We start from the raw sequence: 16,437 nt of genomic DNA on the forward strand, positions 1-16,437 counted from the left end.
GACCATCCCTCTTCTGTAGTGGGTCAGTGTTCATTGTTATTTCACATTTTCTGAAGTTGTCTCATCTGATACTCGACATTTTTCCACTGTATGGGCTTGAGACGATGATATTCTTCTTTTGCATAGTGTGACCTAATTTTCATTTTAACAAGAGAGTCACTCCATGTCTAACTTCTTCTTTGACTACTCTGGTTATAGTTTACCTCTAGTGTAGAGAGTACCCTAGTTCCAATATACAAGATTACTCTTACACATTCATTTTATGTGTCACAAAAGCAAACATGGTGCATGATTATACATACATTTCCTTTACCAACTGTCAAGAGCATACACTCCATTGCATTTGGTTAGTTATTGAATATTGTCAAGGGAACAAAACATCTTGATTGTGCTGGAGCAAGTGTTACTGCATTGGTAACAGTGCAGCCATTATCTTTCCAACTACAAACATTTAGGAAATTTGAGTCTTCAGGGCCAAGTACCTTAAAAGCTTAATTTGAGGAACTACCTTGTCCATCATTTTGTCATGAGATTTTTGATTGTGAGATTCTTAATTGAGAAGCTTCTTAATGTTTCATTGGTCAAGAATCCTTTTTTTCTATTGTTTATTGGGCCGCATATTGTTCTGGCTCAGTCTGTGAATACAGGCCTAAATACTAAGTTTGGACTGTGTAAGGAATCTATTTCCCTTCACGTCTTCATCTTGTTTTTGATTGGTTGATTGCCTTTTTCTTCCCTCTGTTCTGATTTAACAAGACATTTCATTCTCTCATTTCTGTTGGTAGAATAGCATTTGCTCTTACATGCTGAAAAGGGGTGTTAAGGAATTATGACGGCAAATGTCTAGATTTTGTAGCTAACGGATCTTTTTAACAAATTCCTGCAAAATCAACAGACCCATGCTTGCAGCAGGACTCCAATCCATTCTGCACACAAAAAGAGCATTGAGATCATGCCTCAGTTCATATTGCAAATTTGAGCTGAAGTGGAACCGACAAGAGCTGTTTAGTTTGTGGTGGATGGGCTCTTACTTTTTATTCTTCTTGGCTTCAAAGCGGTTGTCTTTGTTGCTCTACAAGCTTTGTGAAATATATTTCCGGTCTAACATACCAGCTTGGTCTTATATCTGTTGCTTCAATTCGTCATGCCTCTCCCAGCTCCTTTGGGAAGGGATGAGCTTGCTCTTACATTAATTGACCTGTCATGCAACAGACACCACATTTTTACCTTTAATGATTTCTTAAATAAATGCTTGCATTGACCTCACAACCTCCATATAATTTGATGAACTGCCTCAGGTCATTCATTTAAGTAAGAGCCAAGCACTCCTTAGCTGCAAAGAAGAATCCAGGTTTAAGCACTAGCTGTCAAGAGAACAAGTTTATTTCTAGAATGGTTCTAGTTTGTGTCCCTTCTTACCCTCTTTCTGCAAAGGCTGATTGTTTACCATACTATATAGGTTAAGAATTAGAACATCATGTACTATGCCCCTTTCAGAGCAGTAATCCTAGTAGGAATTTATTAACCTCTGTAGACCCACCCTTGTATTCAGATGAGGATGTACCAGCATTCTTCCTCTCCTTCATCCAAATTTGATGTCTGTGTTCCTAGAAACAGATTAAACAGTAGAAGAAAGAGCCTGTCCATATTCTTCAAATGCTAGTCCTGATTTCTGGACTGATGTAGCATAAATGTTATTGCTACTCTCTGACATCACTTTGATCATGTATAAGTGACAATTTATGCATCTTGCTAACTGACGTACTAATAGATTTGTTGCAAAGTGGTGCACTGGAAACCCAAGTTAATGTGCATTCACTGTAGATTACTAGATAAAAGTGTGGTTTTATAGTCCTAAAACGTCATGTTTGATTAAATAATTCAACTAAATATGAATCTTTAGGATGTTAATTTATAGTTTGCACTAAAAAAAATGTTTTCTGAAAAATAGTGTTTAAAATGTTACTTGCACAAGTTGAAGATTGCAGTTCTGCACCATACTTAGAGCAATATATTAATATAGTTATTTTGTTTTAAATCTACCGTAACATGAACACTGACAAAGCTTTTTAATGTTGAATTCATGATTTAAATGTTATATGTGTGCATTATTTGTATAAGTGAATGTGCCATTTTAATTCATTTTGCTTAGTCTAAGTGAGGGCTGCAAGGCCCTGTTTCTTGACTGTGTAGAAAAATGTTTACTCATTCTTGCTAAGGTGTCATTCTTTTCAGACTTAGTTCACATGAGATGCTAGCTTAGTAATAGATGCCCTATCGTCTTACACATAGTGAGCCTGAGAAAGTAACCTTGAGCACAGTACATTTAGGAACTGTGGAACCAGACTATGTATACAGTTGTTTCAACCTTAATAGATAAGCTAAGACGGATGCCTTTCACATGCTGGTAATGGGAATCTTTACTGATATCGAGGTCCATGTCGCATGGCTGACTTTCATTGGACAGTTACAACTGCTGTGTCATGCAGAGTGATGGATGAGCGAATCATCTTGCACTGTGGAGTTTAATATACCGACCCTCAGATGGACTAGCAGTAGTCTGTTCCATTTCACCCTTTTGGCTGGATCCCCCTGGAATCTGAGAGGTACAAACCTCTCTACTTTTAAACCTTCTTCTGAAATGCTTTGCCGAGACTTAGAACTTTTTCCCTGACCCCAAGAAGAAGACTGTTGACCGAGCTGCTGACATGCTGACCTACAAGTCCCTACTATAGAGGTGAAGACCAATGTTCGGACAGAGGTACTTCAGCCTGTCAAGCCCCTACAGAACTTCTATTCTAATTTAATGACACCCTCGCGGATATCCTCTTGGACAAAACCATGTTCGGGACAACCAGTCAATAGGCAGGTCACTTGGCACTGTCAACCAGCACTAGACGGCCCTGATAATCTTGCACAACATCCCACTTCATGAGCTTGGTGGGGCAGTCATCCACCAGGAAGATAAATTCCAGTGCCTTCCCCAGCACCGGACCTGATTGTGAGTTTAAGAAAGTAGAGACATTTGAGAAGCTCACTTTTCCTTCACGAGCCTGGGATTTGGCGAGGGAGAGTAGTAGATGTGGAGATTTGAAGGGATGTGAATGCGTCAGGCGTGTGGAAGGAGATTTGAGAAATTAAATTGAGGAGTTAAGAAGAGGTGAGAATGGGGAGAGAAGAGGAGAGTGGAAATGGGTGTGGAGAGTTGTAGTTAATGGATTCTCAGTAGTTTTCTGAAAAGACATCTGTCCAAAGCGTATCTGTCCCATTAGTCTCTACAAGATAGATACACTGTATTGCAAACATAAAAAATTACCTTTATCCTACAGTATGCTGGTTTTACGTAACCAGGGCGCATTGAGTGTCTACATTTAAGTTAGTATTATGCATCTCAGGCATTTGTCTGTGAATATCTGGCGCTTAGGACACAATACAGATCAAATCAGTTGAGCGGTTCAGAAATCTGTCTTGGCTAAACAATTCAATAATAACAGTAGCATATTGTACACAGACTGCTTTCAAATCCTAATGAAAAGATAAGGTCTAACCCTGATAATTGCTTGATTAGACCGTTTGAAGTTTTATTGTTATTAGAGAATAGAATTGTCATGAAAGGCCGTTGTTTTTCCACACAGTGTAAAGCTTTAATGTCTATGGTTGAACATCACCTGATATGCATAAGCCTGTACTTGATTCAGTATTTATGAATGATTGAGCTTCTGAATGCAAAGTTGGTGGTGACTCCCTCATGGTATGTCACTGTTTAGTTTAACGTTTATGTGCAGTGCAAAATTCATCTAGCAAATTTTGAGGAATATGGTCTCTGTTCATAGTGAGTGGTCTTTAATTCTCTAGCACTTACTACATTTATTGGTGATGTAAATAGTTCTGCAATAGATTTTTAATTACTGAACCCAACTGGCAGAATGTGACTATGTGGATCACTGATAAGCGAGTGACCACAGTTTTCTATTTCCTACTCTTGAGAGCCTATATCTTCAATTCCCCCTGCGGTTTATGCCTGAGTTAATGGCACCTCTATCTCCCTGACCCTACAGTGGACAGACCTAGATAATAAACGGCTATGCTTACAGGTGGAAGCTCATGGCAATATTTGAATTCGTGTTTGCAGATTTGTATCTATGTTTACGCCTGCCTACAGCTTGCTCGCAGCATTGTGCTATCTAATAACGGTACCACATTTAAATGCTCTGAAACTTTGTTTTGTAGAGAAAATATTTCATGCAATGCATAATTTGAGTCTCCAAATCGTGATGTTATTGTTAATTAACTGCTTACAATTAATGATTATTTTTTTAATTGGATTCTTTTATGACTTTCAAGTCTTTTGATTTTTTTTTTGTAGATGTTTTTGTACATTGCAAACTTTGTACTTAAAAATACCGTTTTAATTGTATTGCTATTTTATACATTGTTTGTGTTTTGTACACCCTTGGTATAATTTAAACATTAATAGAGAAATAAAATATAGGGTCAAATAATTACCCTATGCTTTCAAACTGAGGGCTTGATGCCTGCCTAAATTGGGTAACATTTTGTGAATTTTTTGCTGGACTGTCTAACGTGAAACATCCAATTTGTATCTTAACATTTGCCTTTTCTTTGGTAGCTTGACTACTGTGCAAGTTTGAAAAACCTTGAGGCCATTGCAGAAGAGCCAAATTACAAATTCATTCAGGTATGACACATATTCTTGTTTCTAACCAATGACTAGTGCTTCCGGGCAAGTTGGGAAGTGATGTCGATTAAAACTGCAGCCTGCAAATATCGTGACCTCAATGTGCAGAATCAATAATAATAATTTTTTGTTTAAAAAAAAAAAAATTCTGCTGCACGACATTATACTTTTTATTATTATACCTATTTTTAATTTATCACGTTCGAATTTTTTTTTTAAAAAAAAGGAAATGGCGTTTAAAAAAAATTAATAATGAGGGGCGTGAGTGAGGTCCCCTCCCTGAGCCCTTTTTGGGCCCCAAGGACCCCATTACCTAGGGCCAACTCTTACCAAAATAGGAGAGGTGGGTGTGTGAACCCCCCCCCCTTACTGGAGCCTTTAAAGGTCTGGGGGACCCCATCCTGCGGGGGCCTGCTATATCATTTAATGTGGGGGTGTCAGGCGGCCCCCCACCTTGACTCCCTTAAGCTCCCTAGACCCCATCTGCCAGGTCCAGCTCCCAGACTATGTCTTGGGGAGACACCCACCTCCCCGGAACACAGTAGGCTTGCAACAGCATGGGCAGAGAACATATGCTTGCTTTTGCCTGGTAGGAGTATTTTTGTATCTCCTGCCGGGTGGGAACAAACATGCCTTCCCTGCCTTCCGAAGCAAGGGCAGGGAAGGTATATCTGGTCTTACTCAGCGAGAGCATTAAAATTGCTCCCGTCGGGTGGGAGCAGATGTCTGTTTCCATCACCACGCTCCGCGGGCAGGAAAATAGAATATTGCTCCCGCCTGCCAGGAGCAGGCGTAAACAACTGCTCCCGACGGGTGGGAGCTATGCTTGCTTCTGGAGTTTGCGGGGAGCCAGCTTTGGATGTGGGAGCCCTGGAGGTCCCCCTTTTAGCCCCTATCTTATTGCCTGATGGACGCCCTGGGTGGGCACCGGGGCACTCACCCTGAACATAAAAAGGTCCCAGGGAATGGTGTCCTATTAAATCTTTGGATGGGGTGGGGGAGGGCTGTGCACTCCCCTCGCCTTATAAATTGGATTTTGCCCCAGGGATGGGTCTCTGGCGTCTATGAAATATCAGGGAGGGGGGGGGGGGGGGGGGGCACACACTTAGATATGGCACTCAGCCCCAGTGGATGGAGTTCTTGGGGCCTATTAAACCTCGGGCAGGAGGCGCTCCCTTTTAATATGATAGTCAGCCTGGGGATGATGTTGCCTGGGGCCTATTCAGGCTTGGGGAGAAGGTGGGATGCGTGCTCCCTCCCCTTATGAGTCGCCAGATTCAGCCCTGCGTGATGGGCATTCTGGCACCTAACAAGCCTTCGGGAGGGGGTCAACGTGCCCCCTCCGTTTTTTTTTTTTTTACTGGGATTTGGCTGCAGGAATAGGGTCTCTATGCCCTCAGGGAGGGTGGCCACACACCCTCCCCTTTACTTAAAGTATGGCCACAGAGGGATGGGGTTCCCAGGAGGCCATGTGGGCTCAGGGAGGGGGGGCCATGTGCACCCCTCTCCTAATATTAATGTATTTTTCCCAGAGGATGGGGTTCCTGGAACTTCTTACGGTTTGGGGAGTGGGGCCACATGCTCTGCTTCCCTATAATCAAACTATGACCCCAGAGGACGGGGTCTCTGTGGGGGGGAGGGCATGCAACCCTATCATAATATTATTGTATTTGGGCCAGGGGTGAGGTCCCCAGGGCCCCTTAAGGGTCGTGGAGTGAGAATGTGGTCTCCAGGGCTCAGGAAGGGGGAGTATGCGCCCCCCTCCCCCTTAATAATATATTTTTTCACCTTAAAGGATAGGTCCCCAGGTCCATGAAAGGCTTGGAGACGGGGGCCCTTTTTAAAGAGAAATGGCTCAAGGGAGTGGGGGTCCCTGATGCCAATAGTGGTTTGTTGAAGAAAAAAAAAACTAGAAATTCACTGACCAAATCATAGGTTAAATTGACGATATAGTTCGGAATTGTAATTATATCTTACTTTACATTTTTAAAAAAATCCTTCAAATTCACTGAAAAAAACAAAGGCTAAAATGATGTTATAATTTTTTTTTTTTTTTTTTAAATCTGTTTTTATTTAGTTTGAGAAACTGCAAACCAATATGAACATACATAAACATACAACCCAGTGCAGGTTACAGTAGAGCAAGGTGTTACCAATGTATAATGATGCCAGAGGGCGCACACACCAGTGTACCATCATTGAAGGCATAATCACAACACTGATCTCATCCTCAATCCCATGGACCCGCCCCACATCCTGATGAAACGAGGCATAAATACCATAAGCATGTAGGAATATATTGACTCCTTATTTGGTCGTCACGTGTTCAACGAGGGAGTTATGCATCCCCGTCGCCCACTGCCCCATTGCTACTTATAGAACCTACTTCCTCCTCATCAGTGAACCGCTCCAACAGTGCACACCAAGCTGCCAAATCTGTAAGTGCCCTCTCATTGCTGCGTGTCATGCGCATATGTTGCTCCTCCACCGTCCCCCACTCCAGCAAATCTCTCAACCAGCCAGAAGTCACAGGGGTCCACGTGCTCATCCAACCAGTCGCTACTCTATGCTTGGCCAGTACCAACGCTAGCTGCACCATCTTGTACACAACCCCTCTACTCAGCGGCCTATGCACCACTCCTAAAAGACAAGTCAGCGGGGTTGCCTCCAATTCCAGTTCCGTAGCCTCTGCAATCGCCGCCATCACTTCCTGCCAGAATGCATGAACAGCACTACAAGTCCAGGCCAGGTGCAGGAATGAAGCACCAAGCTCACCAAATCGAGGAGCAAGCTCCTCGATCTGGGTCTATCTTATTTAGTTTACAGGGAGTGATATATGTTCTGTGCACAAAGTTGAAATGCAAAAATGTAAACCTGTGATTACATGCTACCGTTCGGACGAACGATAAGGCTGCATCCCAATCAGCGTCCTCTGTGGGCAGCCCCAGGTCAGCTTCCCACGCCTTGCTTCCCGCGTTTATCACACCCAGTTGATCCTCCCGCAGTGCCTTGTAGAACCGAGTGATCAGGTGCATATCCTCGCCCCAATTAAGCTGTCCATTCAATACGGAGGAGGCCTTAGTGCAATCGGGAAACCGCCCCAGATTTCTCGGGTCACACTTTCAATTTTAGCATATTGCAGAAACTGGCCAGAACCCAACTCAGACAGATCCTGAGCATCAGTAAATGAAAGAAATTCACCATTAGGGTACAGGTCACCCGCCACCTCGCAACCACCCGACCTCCAGGCCTCTACCGACTTTGTCCTTGCCATATTCCAAAACGGTGACAGATCTCATATCATTAATTCCCTGCCAAAGGGAGCCTGTCAGAGCACCTGTTTCACCTCCTGATCTCAGCAGTTGTCCTTACCAGGTATGGTGCGGAGGGATCAGATCTGCCCCCCAACATGAGAATATGCACCAGGGACCGCCCATTGCACACACCAGCTTACAACTTCTTTTCCCAACTATCATCCTCTGACATCCATTTGGCTGCACACTGCAGATGTGCTGAGTAATAATAATATCTGATGTTGGGGATTACCAGTCCCCCCCCCTCCCCACCCCCAAGGTCCTTCTGCAGGACAGACAGCGCCACCCTGCTACTCCGGCCCGCCATACCAAGGGAAATCAACAGACTATCAAGCGGGCGAAAAAGCCACGCAGACAGCGGATACAAGGTGTTCTCTACCAGATAAAGGCACCGGGGCAAAAACACCATCTTTGCTGCTGCAGCCCGACCCATAACGGAAAGAGGCAACTTATTCCAGAAAGAAACCGAGCTTTCCAGGCCCGTTACTACTTGCTCAACATTGTGTTTATTGTACGCATCCACAGAGTTATTGACCCAGATACCCAAGTACTGAAAGCACTCAACCTCCCAGCGTAACCCAGCCCCAGGGAGCTCAACCTGAGGAACCCCAACAAGAGACCCCAAAGGAACCAGGAGCGATTTCTTTTCATATTAATCTTGAGACCAGAGACAGCCCCAAATATCTTCAGCCTCTGCAGCAGCGCCGGCACTGACATGCGGGGATCCCACACATAGACCCATGCATTATCAGCATACATGGAAATTACGTGTGTGGCCCGACCCACCAGAATCCCCCACTGCACCATCTCCTCACTAAGCCAGATCGCCAAATGCTCCACCGCCAGAGCAAACAGAAGAGGCGAAAGCGGGCATCTCTGTTGTGTACCCCTGCCAATCTCTTAGATGTTCAAGGTCTCTCCCCCCACATGTACTCGAGCTGTTTGGGCAGTGTACAGTAGTCAAACCCAAGCGCAAAAGCCGGAGCCAAATCCCATGCCCTGCAATACCACCAATAGAGATTCCCACTCCACTGTATCGAATGCCTTTTCCAAGTCAAGAGACAACAGCTCCAATTCCGCTGCAGAACATGGGCCAAGCGACGCAGGTTATAGGACGTGCTACGACCCGGTATGAACCCGCATTGGTCTTCGTGCACCAGACCCTGATCACCCCCCGGAGCCGAGTGGCCAAGATCTTGCCTTGTATCTTAACACCGCTGTTAAACATAGTGAGCGGTCGATACGAGGAGGGATCAGCAGCATCCCCACCCGGCTTGAGCAGCAAACACACTATACCTTGACACATGGGGGCATATTTATACTCCGTTTGCGCCGTTTTTTTTTTACGCAATTCCGACGCAAAACTAACTCCATATTTATACTTTGGCGTTAGACGCGTCTAGCGCCAATGTCCATGGAGTTTGCGTCATTTTTTAGCGTGGACACCTGCTTTGCGTTAATGAGATGCAAGGTAGGCGTTCACGTCTAAAAAATTGACTCCGAGGCATGTGCGTCGTATTTATACTCCCGGGCAAAATTCACGCCCGGGAGTGGGCGGGTCCAAAAAAATGACGTCTACCCTCGTTAGCGCCATTTTTTAACGCCTGCTCAGGCCAGGCGTTTGAGGGACCTGTGGGCTCGGAAGGAGCCCAGAGGTGCCCTCCCATGCCCCCAGGGACACCCCCTGCCACCCTTGCCCACCCCAGGAGGACACCCAAGGATGGAGGGACCCATCCCAGGAAACTTAAGGTAAGTTCAGGCAGGTATTTTTTTTTTTTTTTTTGGGTGGCATAGGGGGGCCTGATTTGTGCCCCCCTACATGCCACTATGCCCAATGACCATGCCCAGGGGACATGAGTCCCCTGGGCATGGCCATTGGGCAAGGGGGCATGACTCCTGTCTTTGCTAAGACAGGAGTCATTTCAATGGGGGTTGGGAGTGAAAAAAAATTACGCAAATCGGGTTGAGGCGAAAAATTTGCCTCAGCCTGACTTGCCCCATTTTTTGACGCCCAAACTCCATTTTCCCCTACGCCGGCGCTGCCTGGTGTACGTCGTTTTTTTCCACGCACACCAGGCAGCGCCGGTGGCTAACGCCGGCTAACGTCATTGATTAAATACGGCGCCCTCATGGTGCTTCAGAATGGCGTTAGCCGGCGCTAATTTTTTTGACGCAAAACTGCGTTAGCGCAGTTTTGCGTCAAAAAGTTTAAATAAGGGCCATGGTGTCTGGTAACTTACCATGCCTCCTCAAAAACTTCCAGTAATCTCTCCTGTAGCGTAGAAGAAAAAGCCTGATAAAGCTCCACAGGAAAGCCATCACTACCAGGAGATTTGGATTTTGCCATTTCCGTCACTGCCTCTCCCACCTCCTCCGCAGTGATCGGGGGTTCAAGAGCGTCCCTACTCTCCAGGTCCAACCTCCGCAGCCGCATCTGCTGCAGAAACTGCCCCACACCATCTTCCAACAATACAGTGCCAGCCCTAGATACCCTCTGGAAGTAGGAAGCCTATTCCCGTAGAATGTCCATACGCCCCGTGAAGAGTTCACCCTCAGTGTTCCTAATATGTAGTATCGGTGGAGCCTCCACTTCCCGTTTCAAGATCCACGCTAAGCGTTTACCTGATTTATCGCCTTCTCAATGCACTGCTTAGTGTGTCCCAACATGCATTAACCTCCTTGTGTAACTTGAGCTCCCCCCGCTTAACCGTGCTCGCTTCGGGCGGCTTCCGCTGTACCTCCCCCTTTTTGACCTCTAGGGCTGTAAGATCCTGCTCTAACTGTCTGCGCACCCCTCTCACCATGCTTATGCACTCTCCCCGAATGACTGCCTTCATAGCCTCCCATTCCAAGCCACAAGAAGCAGTTGTGTTCCAATTCAAGTGCAGATATTGGTTTATGGCAGCACCTACTCTTTCCCGACATCCCTGTTCAGTCAACAAATCCACAGGCATACGCCAACCTCAAGCTGTGCGGCGGCCGTCTCTCCCCATTGTAATTGCAGCCAAACTGGCGCGTGATCTGACAGAAACCGACCCAAAGGAGTAACATCCAGGACATGCGAGCTGTTGAGACCACCCAACAGAAACTTGACTAGTTGAGAATAAGTATCATGTTGTTCTGGAGTGACCAGTATATTCCTTGCCTTTAGGGTGCCGTTCCCTCCAACCGTCCCAGAGACCCAAGTGTGCTATCACATCTCGAGATTTTACCATCAGTGGTTTGGTTCCCAGCTTCGGCGGGAGGTGATCCAACTCCCCATTTAACATACAATTGTAGTCCCCTGCCCAGACCAAGGGCTTATCCACACTTCGCCCCAAGATCTCAGGTATTCTGGAGTAGAGGGATAAATCATCTGTGTTAGGAGCATATATATTAAGGATCACAATGGGTAGACCACCTAACATGCCCTCCACCTGGACATAGCGGCCCTCCACTTCCACCTCACTGTATACATGGGTAAAGGGAACACCCGGGGCCACCCACACAGACACCCCACGTGCATAGGAAGAAAAGGAGGATGAAAACATCTGTCCCCACCACTTCTTAGTAATTTTATGCGCTTCCTCATCCGTCATGTGAGTCTCCTGAAGACAAGCAATATGATGCTTGTGCCTACGGAGTAATGAGTGCACCCTGTAGCGTTTTTTATAACTTTTCAAGCCCCTGACATTCCATGTGAACATATTAATAAGATGACCCATGCCAATACAATATGGTTCCTCCACTCGGTGGACGTAGCCCACTGTGTGTTACCCCCCCCCCCCCCGCAATGAGACAAAAGAATGACAGGTTGCACACCCCGCTGCAATAACTGCATTATTGAAAGAACTGTAAACATGAACAAACCTCTCGCCATCCCGGAAATACAGTAAAACAACCAAAACAGACCATACTGTAAGTCCAGTCCGTAAATGCTGCCAGGACCGCAGCCTAAACCCCAACCTACCATACTAAATGGCCTACCACAACTTTGGAGTGACCACCTCCCCATACCCCCCACCCCTGGCATCAGATCACAAAAGTACCCAGCACACCCCAAATCTGAGTTCCAAAAGTGCCAGCTGCACCCCAGAGGTCCAGGCACTGCCCAGTCCTGCATAACCTTTTCAGGACTGACGACAAAGAGCACCACAGCAAAAATAACAGTCATGTCATTCCGGCATCCCCACCCGCTTCCTAAGTCCTGCTCCAAGGCTATACCCCCAACTGAGTCAGCAGGCACCCCCTCCATTGTTCCATCTCGCTGTATCTCAACTCTGTGACACGATTCCGCAAGCCGCCCAGTGCCATGTGATCTCCAGTCCGGGCTGTCTGAGCCGGAAGCCCGTCGGGTGATGCCTCCAGATCCTTCCGGTCTACCCGGAGCCACCTTGTCCCACATCTCCATCCATCGCCACACCTTCTCTGGGAGCTCAAAAAAGTGTGATTTCTCATCCGACAAGACCTTCATACGTGCCGAATACAGGAGAATGTATCTAATGTTCATAACTCTGAGCTTCGCCTTGACCTCCATATACCCCTTACGAGAATTCTGCACCTTGTTTTTGTAATCAGGATAGATAGAGATCTTGCAGTTCTCGAATAACACCTTATCCAACTCCTGTGCAGCACGTAGAATGCAGTCCCGGTCCTTGTAAATAAGCAAGCGGGCAATAATGGCTCTAGGCGGCGCACCAGCCTGAGGAGGCGGGACAAGGGCCCTATGGGCACACTCCACCACAAAGACTCTAGATAGCCCAGATGGCTGCAGCACATCTCTGATCCAGTTCTCAACAAAGGATTCCGTGGCAGACCCCTCTGCATGCTCCGGAAAGCCCAGCAACCTGACATTGTTCAGCCGGAACCTTCCTTCCGCGTCCTCCAGCCACGCTTTCAACCGTCCAACCGTGGAGGTGGCCTGCACCATTTGCTTTCGCAGCGTCCCCACCTCAGATTTTAGCTCCACTATGGAACCCACCGCCACCTTCACCTTGTCTGACACCTTCCAAAGGTCTGCCCTCAACAGGTTGAAACCACCGCCACCGTCTCTGTTTTACCCTTCAGAGCCACCCGGGACCCCTGAATGGCCGCAAGTAGCTCTGCTCGCGATGGCTCTTCAGTGTTCCGCTGTGTACAGGCAGCATCTCCACTCACCTCCAATCTCGCTGCACGCTGCGGGAGAACCACAGGGGCTGTATAGTGTTCCATAGTGTTGCCCTGTGATGCGTCCGTCCGTTTATGATGCCCCATTTTTCTCTTCGCCAGGTCCAAATGCAACTGGCAGCCTCCCGCAGAGTCGTGACAACAAAGCACCACAAAAACAGTGTCCTCAGCTCTTCACTCCTCCAAGGTTCCCTGTCCAGCCAACCGATAAGATCAAGAGGCTGCAAGACTCTCCTGCAGCCGTGAATCAAGCAGGAAACACTCACCAACAGGGTCAGTATATGTTCAGTGACGCAGCGGAACGGCAAAAAATTGAAGAAAAAGAGAAACAGAAACAACACCTCTAGGATGTCCAGGAGCACCTCCAGGTACTCTCGCGCAGCACTCCCCGCCCAGCAGCGTGGTTCCGTGGGCCCAAATGCCCAGGATGTCAACCCCTCACTCCAGGGCCTGAGAAGGATGCCGCTGCACACCTCCTAGCTCGGGCGTCTGTCCCCCAAGCCTGCAGTCACACAGGACCCCCAAGGCCCGGCAGCACGACAAGCCGCCCGGCCCAAAGGCCCAGCCCGTCAGCGAGCCCAGGAAGCAAGCCTCGCAGCCCGGTGGAGGTCCCTGTTGTTGCCATTACCACCAGTAGGCCGCTCCACTTGCCGCGAGTCTGACCGACACCTCCTGCACCAGCTGCGGTGGGTGGCCACCTCACAGCCCGAAGCTGGCTCCTTTAAAAGTCCACCTCACACCTGCCCTCACCCCCTCCCCCCCCCCCGAGTCCACTCTGCCGGCCGCCGGCCCGGAAGTGAGCCACGCAGCCCAACACAGCTCCAGCGCGCCCATATACACCGCGCCGACAGACCCTAAAAAGAGATCCAGTCACTCTCGGGTCCACCGGAAATCCTCCCGATCCAAAAGGTCGGCTCCCTCGGCCCTGGGAAGACTCAGGATCGCAGCAGGATTTCGCCGGGGACGCGAGCGCACTAGAAGCGTGTCCCATCGGCCATGTTCCTTTCCCTTGCCCCCCCAAAGTGATGTTATAGTTAGGTGGAAATGTCATTCACAATGTAACGTTTTGAATTTAAAAAACACAGAAATTCACCAGTTAACTTGCACCCTTGCTGCCGTTGCCATGCACTGCTTATGACCACATTTTACGTCACTCATGAAATGGTCTTTGACATCATTTTTGACGCCAAAAAATATTGACATGAAGTAAAGGACTAAAACACTATAGATTTGATCTGAAGGTCAAGCATATCACATTTCTAAAACCTGTAGAAAGGGCCGAATGCCTTCTAGTAAAAAATAAACCAATATACACTGTATTACATTAAGTGAGAAAATATGAAATTTTTAAAACCATGTGCTAGTGACATGATACACTGTATTGTATATATAATATAGGCATAGACGCATATAAATACCTCGAAAATAATACTTTTTTTCTCACATTTCAAGATTCAGTGCAAGACCATGTCAGGAAAAAAGAGCGCTTGCATCCATTATTGGAGAATCGTTCACTTTGTCATTTCTTTGATACTGAAGGGCAAGGTGTCCAGTTCCTAGAATAGAAAGGAAAAAGAGGAAATTATGGGTTGACAAAATAGTAATCTCCCATCCAGTGCTTATCATTCACCACGTAGCAACAGTCATGTCCTGGGTTTCTCATGCCTCTGTCAAGAGGGTCTAATGGAAAAACACTTAAGGATGAACTGGCATGGAGGAATACTGGGCCTCATACCAGTCCATTCATGTCAGCTTGTGTCAGCAACAATGATAAACTTAAGAAAGAAGGCATAGAGATAGAAGAAGCACAGAGTGAAGGCACAACAGCTGTGTGTGCCTTTCAAGAGAGAAGGCAATGTTGAGGTGAATTATTCAATTATGCACCTTATGATTAACATAGAAGAAACATGAAAATGGAAAAATGTTGTGCTGAGAATGTATATTAAAAAGAACATATTAGCCATCAGAAGTATAGAGGAAAATACACCAGACAGTGGAATTTGTCTTGAAACAAGAACAAAATGAGTGCTGTGGTGGGGTCACTGGGTGTAAAATGCTGAGTTCAATGGTTATTGGTAGAACTTTCAGAGAGGCTGTCGGAATCCTGTTCAGAGGTCGCCGGGCAGGAGCTAATTTCCCCAACCGTATGGTTTCAGGCCTTATACTCCTTATGTCCCAGGCCCCAACCTACTATGGGTCCTGAGCAACTCGACCAAGTAGCTCTTCAGCATTTGACTCTGAGTGGTAGCACAGCTCGATCAGTCCAATGCTTCTCAGGGGGTAGGGTAGCAGGAGGGGGTTTCATAGAGTGGGTGAACACAGGCTCGCAACTCAAAATACTTTCAATATAATCAATAAAGGATTGTCCAGTCAAATACTTTCAGGACAAAAGTAGGATTTATATAAGCATACAAAGTGAAATATGGCATACACAAACAATACATAAAGCCCACTGAGTTCAGGGCTCTAATGTTTAATGGCAGTCCGTCCCCTGAATCCCACCTCCCTCTCAGTAGCGGTAGTGATTTTTCTCCATTTACCGTAGGTGACATTCAGGTTAGGCCCCACCAGCAGTCTGAGTCTCAGGAGTCACACTCCAAAGTGATATCTGGTAGACAAGTTCCTCCTAGGCCTTCCGGTCCGTAGCTCCCTTTTACCCACACCAGCAGGGATTGTACAACTGAAGCCCCAGAGCATCTCTCACACTGGTGCTGTGGCTGCCATGTTGAGTAAAATACAAGTAACTTTGCAGGCGCTGCGGCTGGGTGTACTCGGCACTACCCTGATGCATCAGCGGTTCCTGATTCTGATCCTCTGTCAGGTGTTAGGGGCCGCACAAGTCTCCACTGCAGCCTCTCTTCACAATGACGGCATCCACCAGGCTGTACTCCTTGCTTTCCTCCGGTGGCCCCCTCTGCCATATGGGGTCACCATATGCTCTTCATTCGGGAAACAGACCGATCTGCACAGCAGCAGGTTCTTCTTAATATAGTCCCTTTCTGGCATACTGACTCACATCGCCCACTGGTTATAGCTGATCAGCACTACAGACTTAATGCTGGCCCTCTCTGGCATATGGGTCCTACGACTTGCACTGCACACGAGTGATGGCCTGATAAGCACAGCAGTTTTCACGGGGTCCCCTCCGCATACGGGGTCACCGACTCACACTGCACACGGGCGATAGCCCAATGAGATGGGTCTTCACTTGAGACCCTTCTGTCATACTGGGGCACTGACTCGCACTTGGGTGATGGTCTGATTGGGACAGCAAAGTTC

General features: G+C 47.0%; 1 protein-coding gene and 1 long non-coding RNA gene across 4 annotated transcripts in view; one reads left to right on the forward strand and one right to left on the reverse strand.

Annotated features, from left to right (window-relative positions):
• Nucleotides 1–16,437, reverse strand: part of LOC138250355 (uncharacterized) — a 181,222-nt gene that overhangs the window by 138,610 nt on the left and 26,175 nt on the right. For 2 of the 3 annotated variants that reach the window (XR_011194941.1, XR_011194940.1), the window contains exon 2: nt 14,577–14,714. This is a non-coding gene — a long non-coding RNA (uncharacterized lncRNA). The remainder of the gene's footprint in view (nt 1–14,576; nt 14,715–16,437) is intronic. The other variant, XR_011194942.1, reaches the window with a different exon arrangement.
• Nucleotides 1–16,437, forward strand: part of TGDS (TDP-glucose 4,6-dehydratase) — a 377,842-nt gene that overhangs the window by 127,003 nt on the left and 234,402 nt on the right. The window contains exon 3 of the mRNA XM_069205136.1: nt 4,631–4,699. Coding sequence (XP_069061237.1) covers nt 4,631–4,699 — 69 coding nt within the window. The remainder of the gene's footprint in view (nt 1–4,630; nt 4,700–16,437) is intronic.

This window comes from Pleurodeles waltl, chromosome 8 (genome assembly GCF_031143425.1).
Source record: "Pleurodeles waltl isolate 20211129_DDA chromosome 8, aPleWal1.hap1.20221129, whole genome shotgun sequence".
Taxonomy (NCBI): domain Eukaryota; kingdom Metazoa; phylum Chordata; class Amphibia; order Caudata; family Salamandridae; genus Pleurodeles; species Pleurodeles waltl.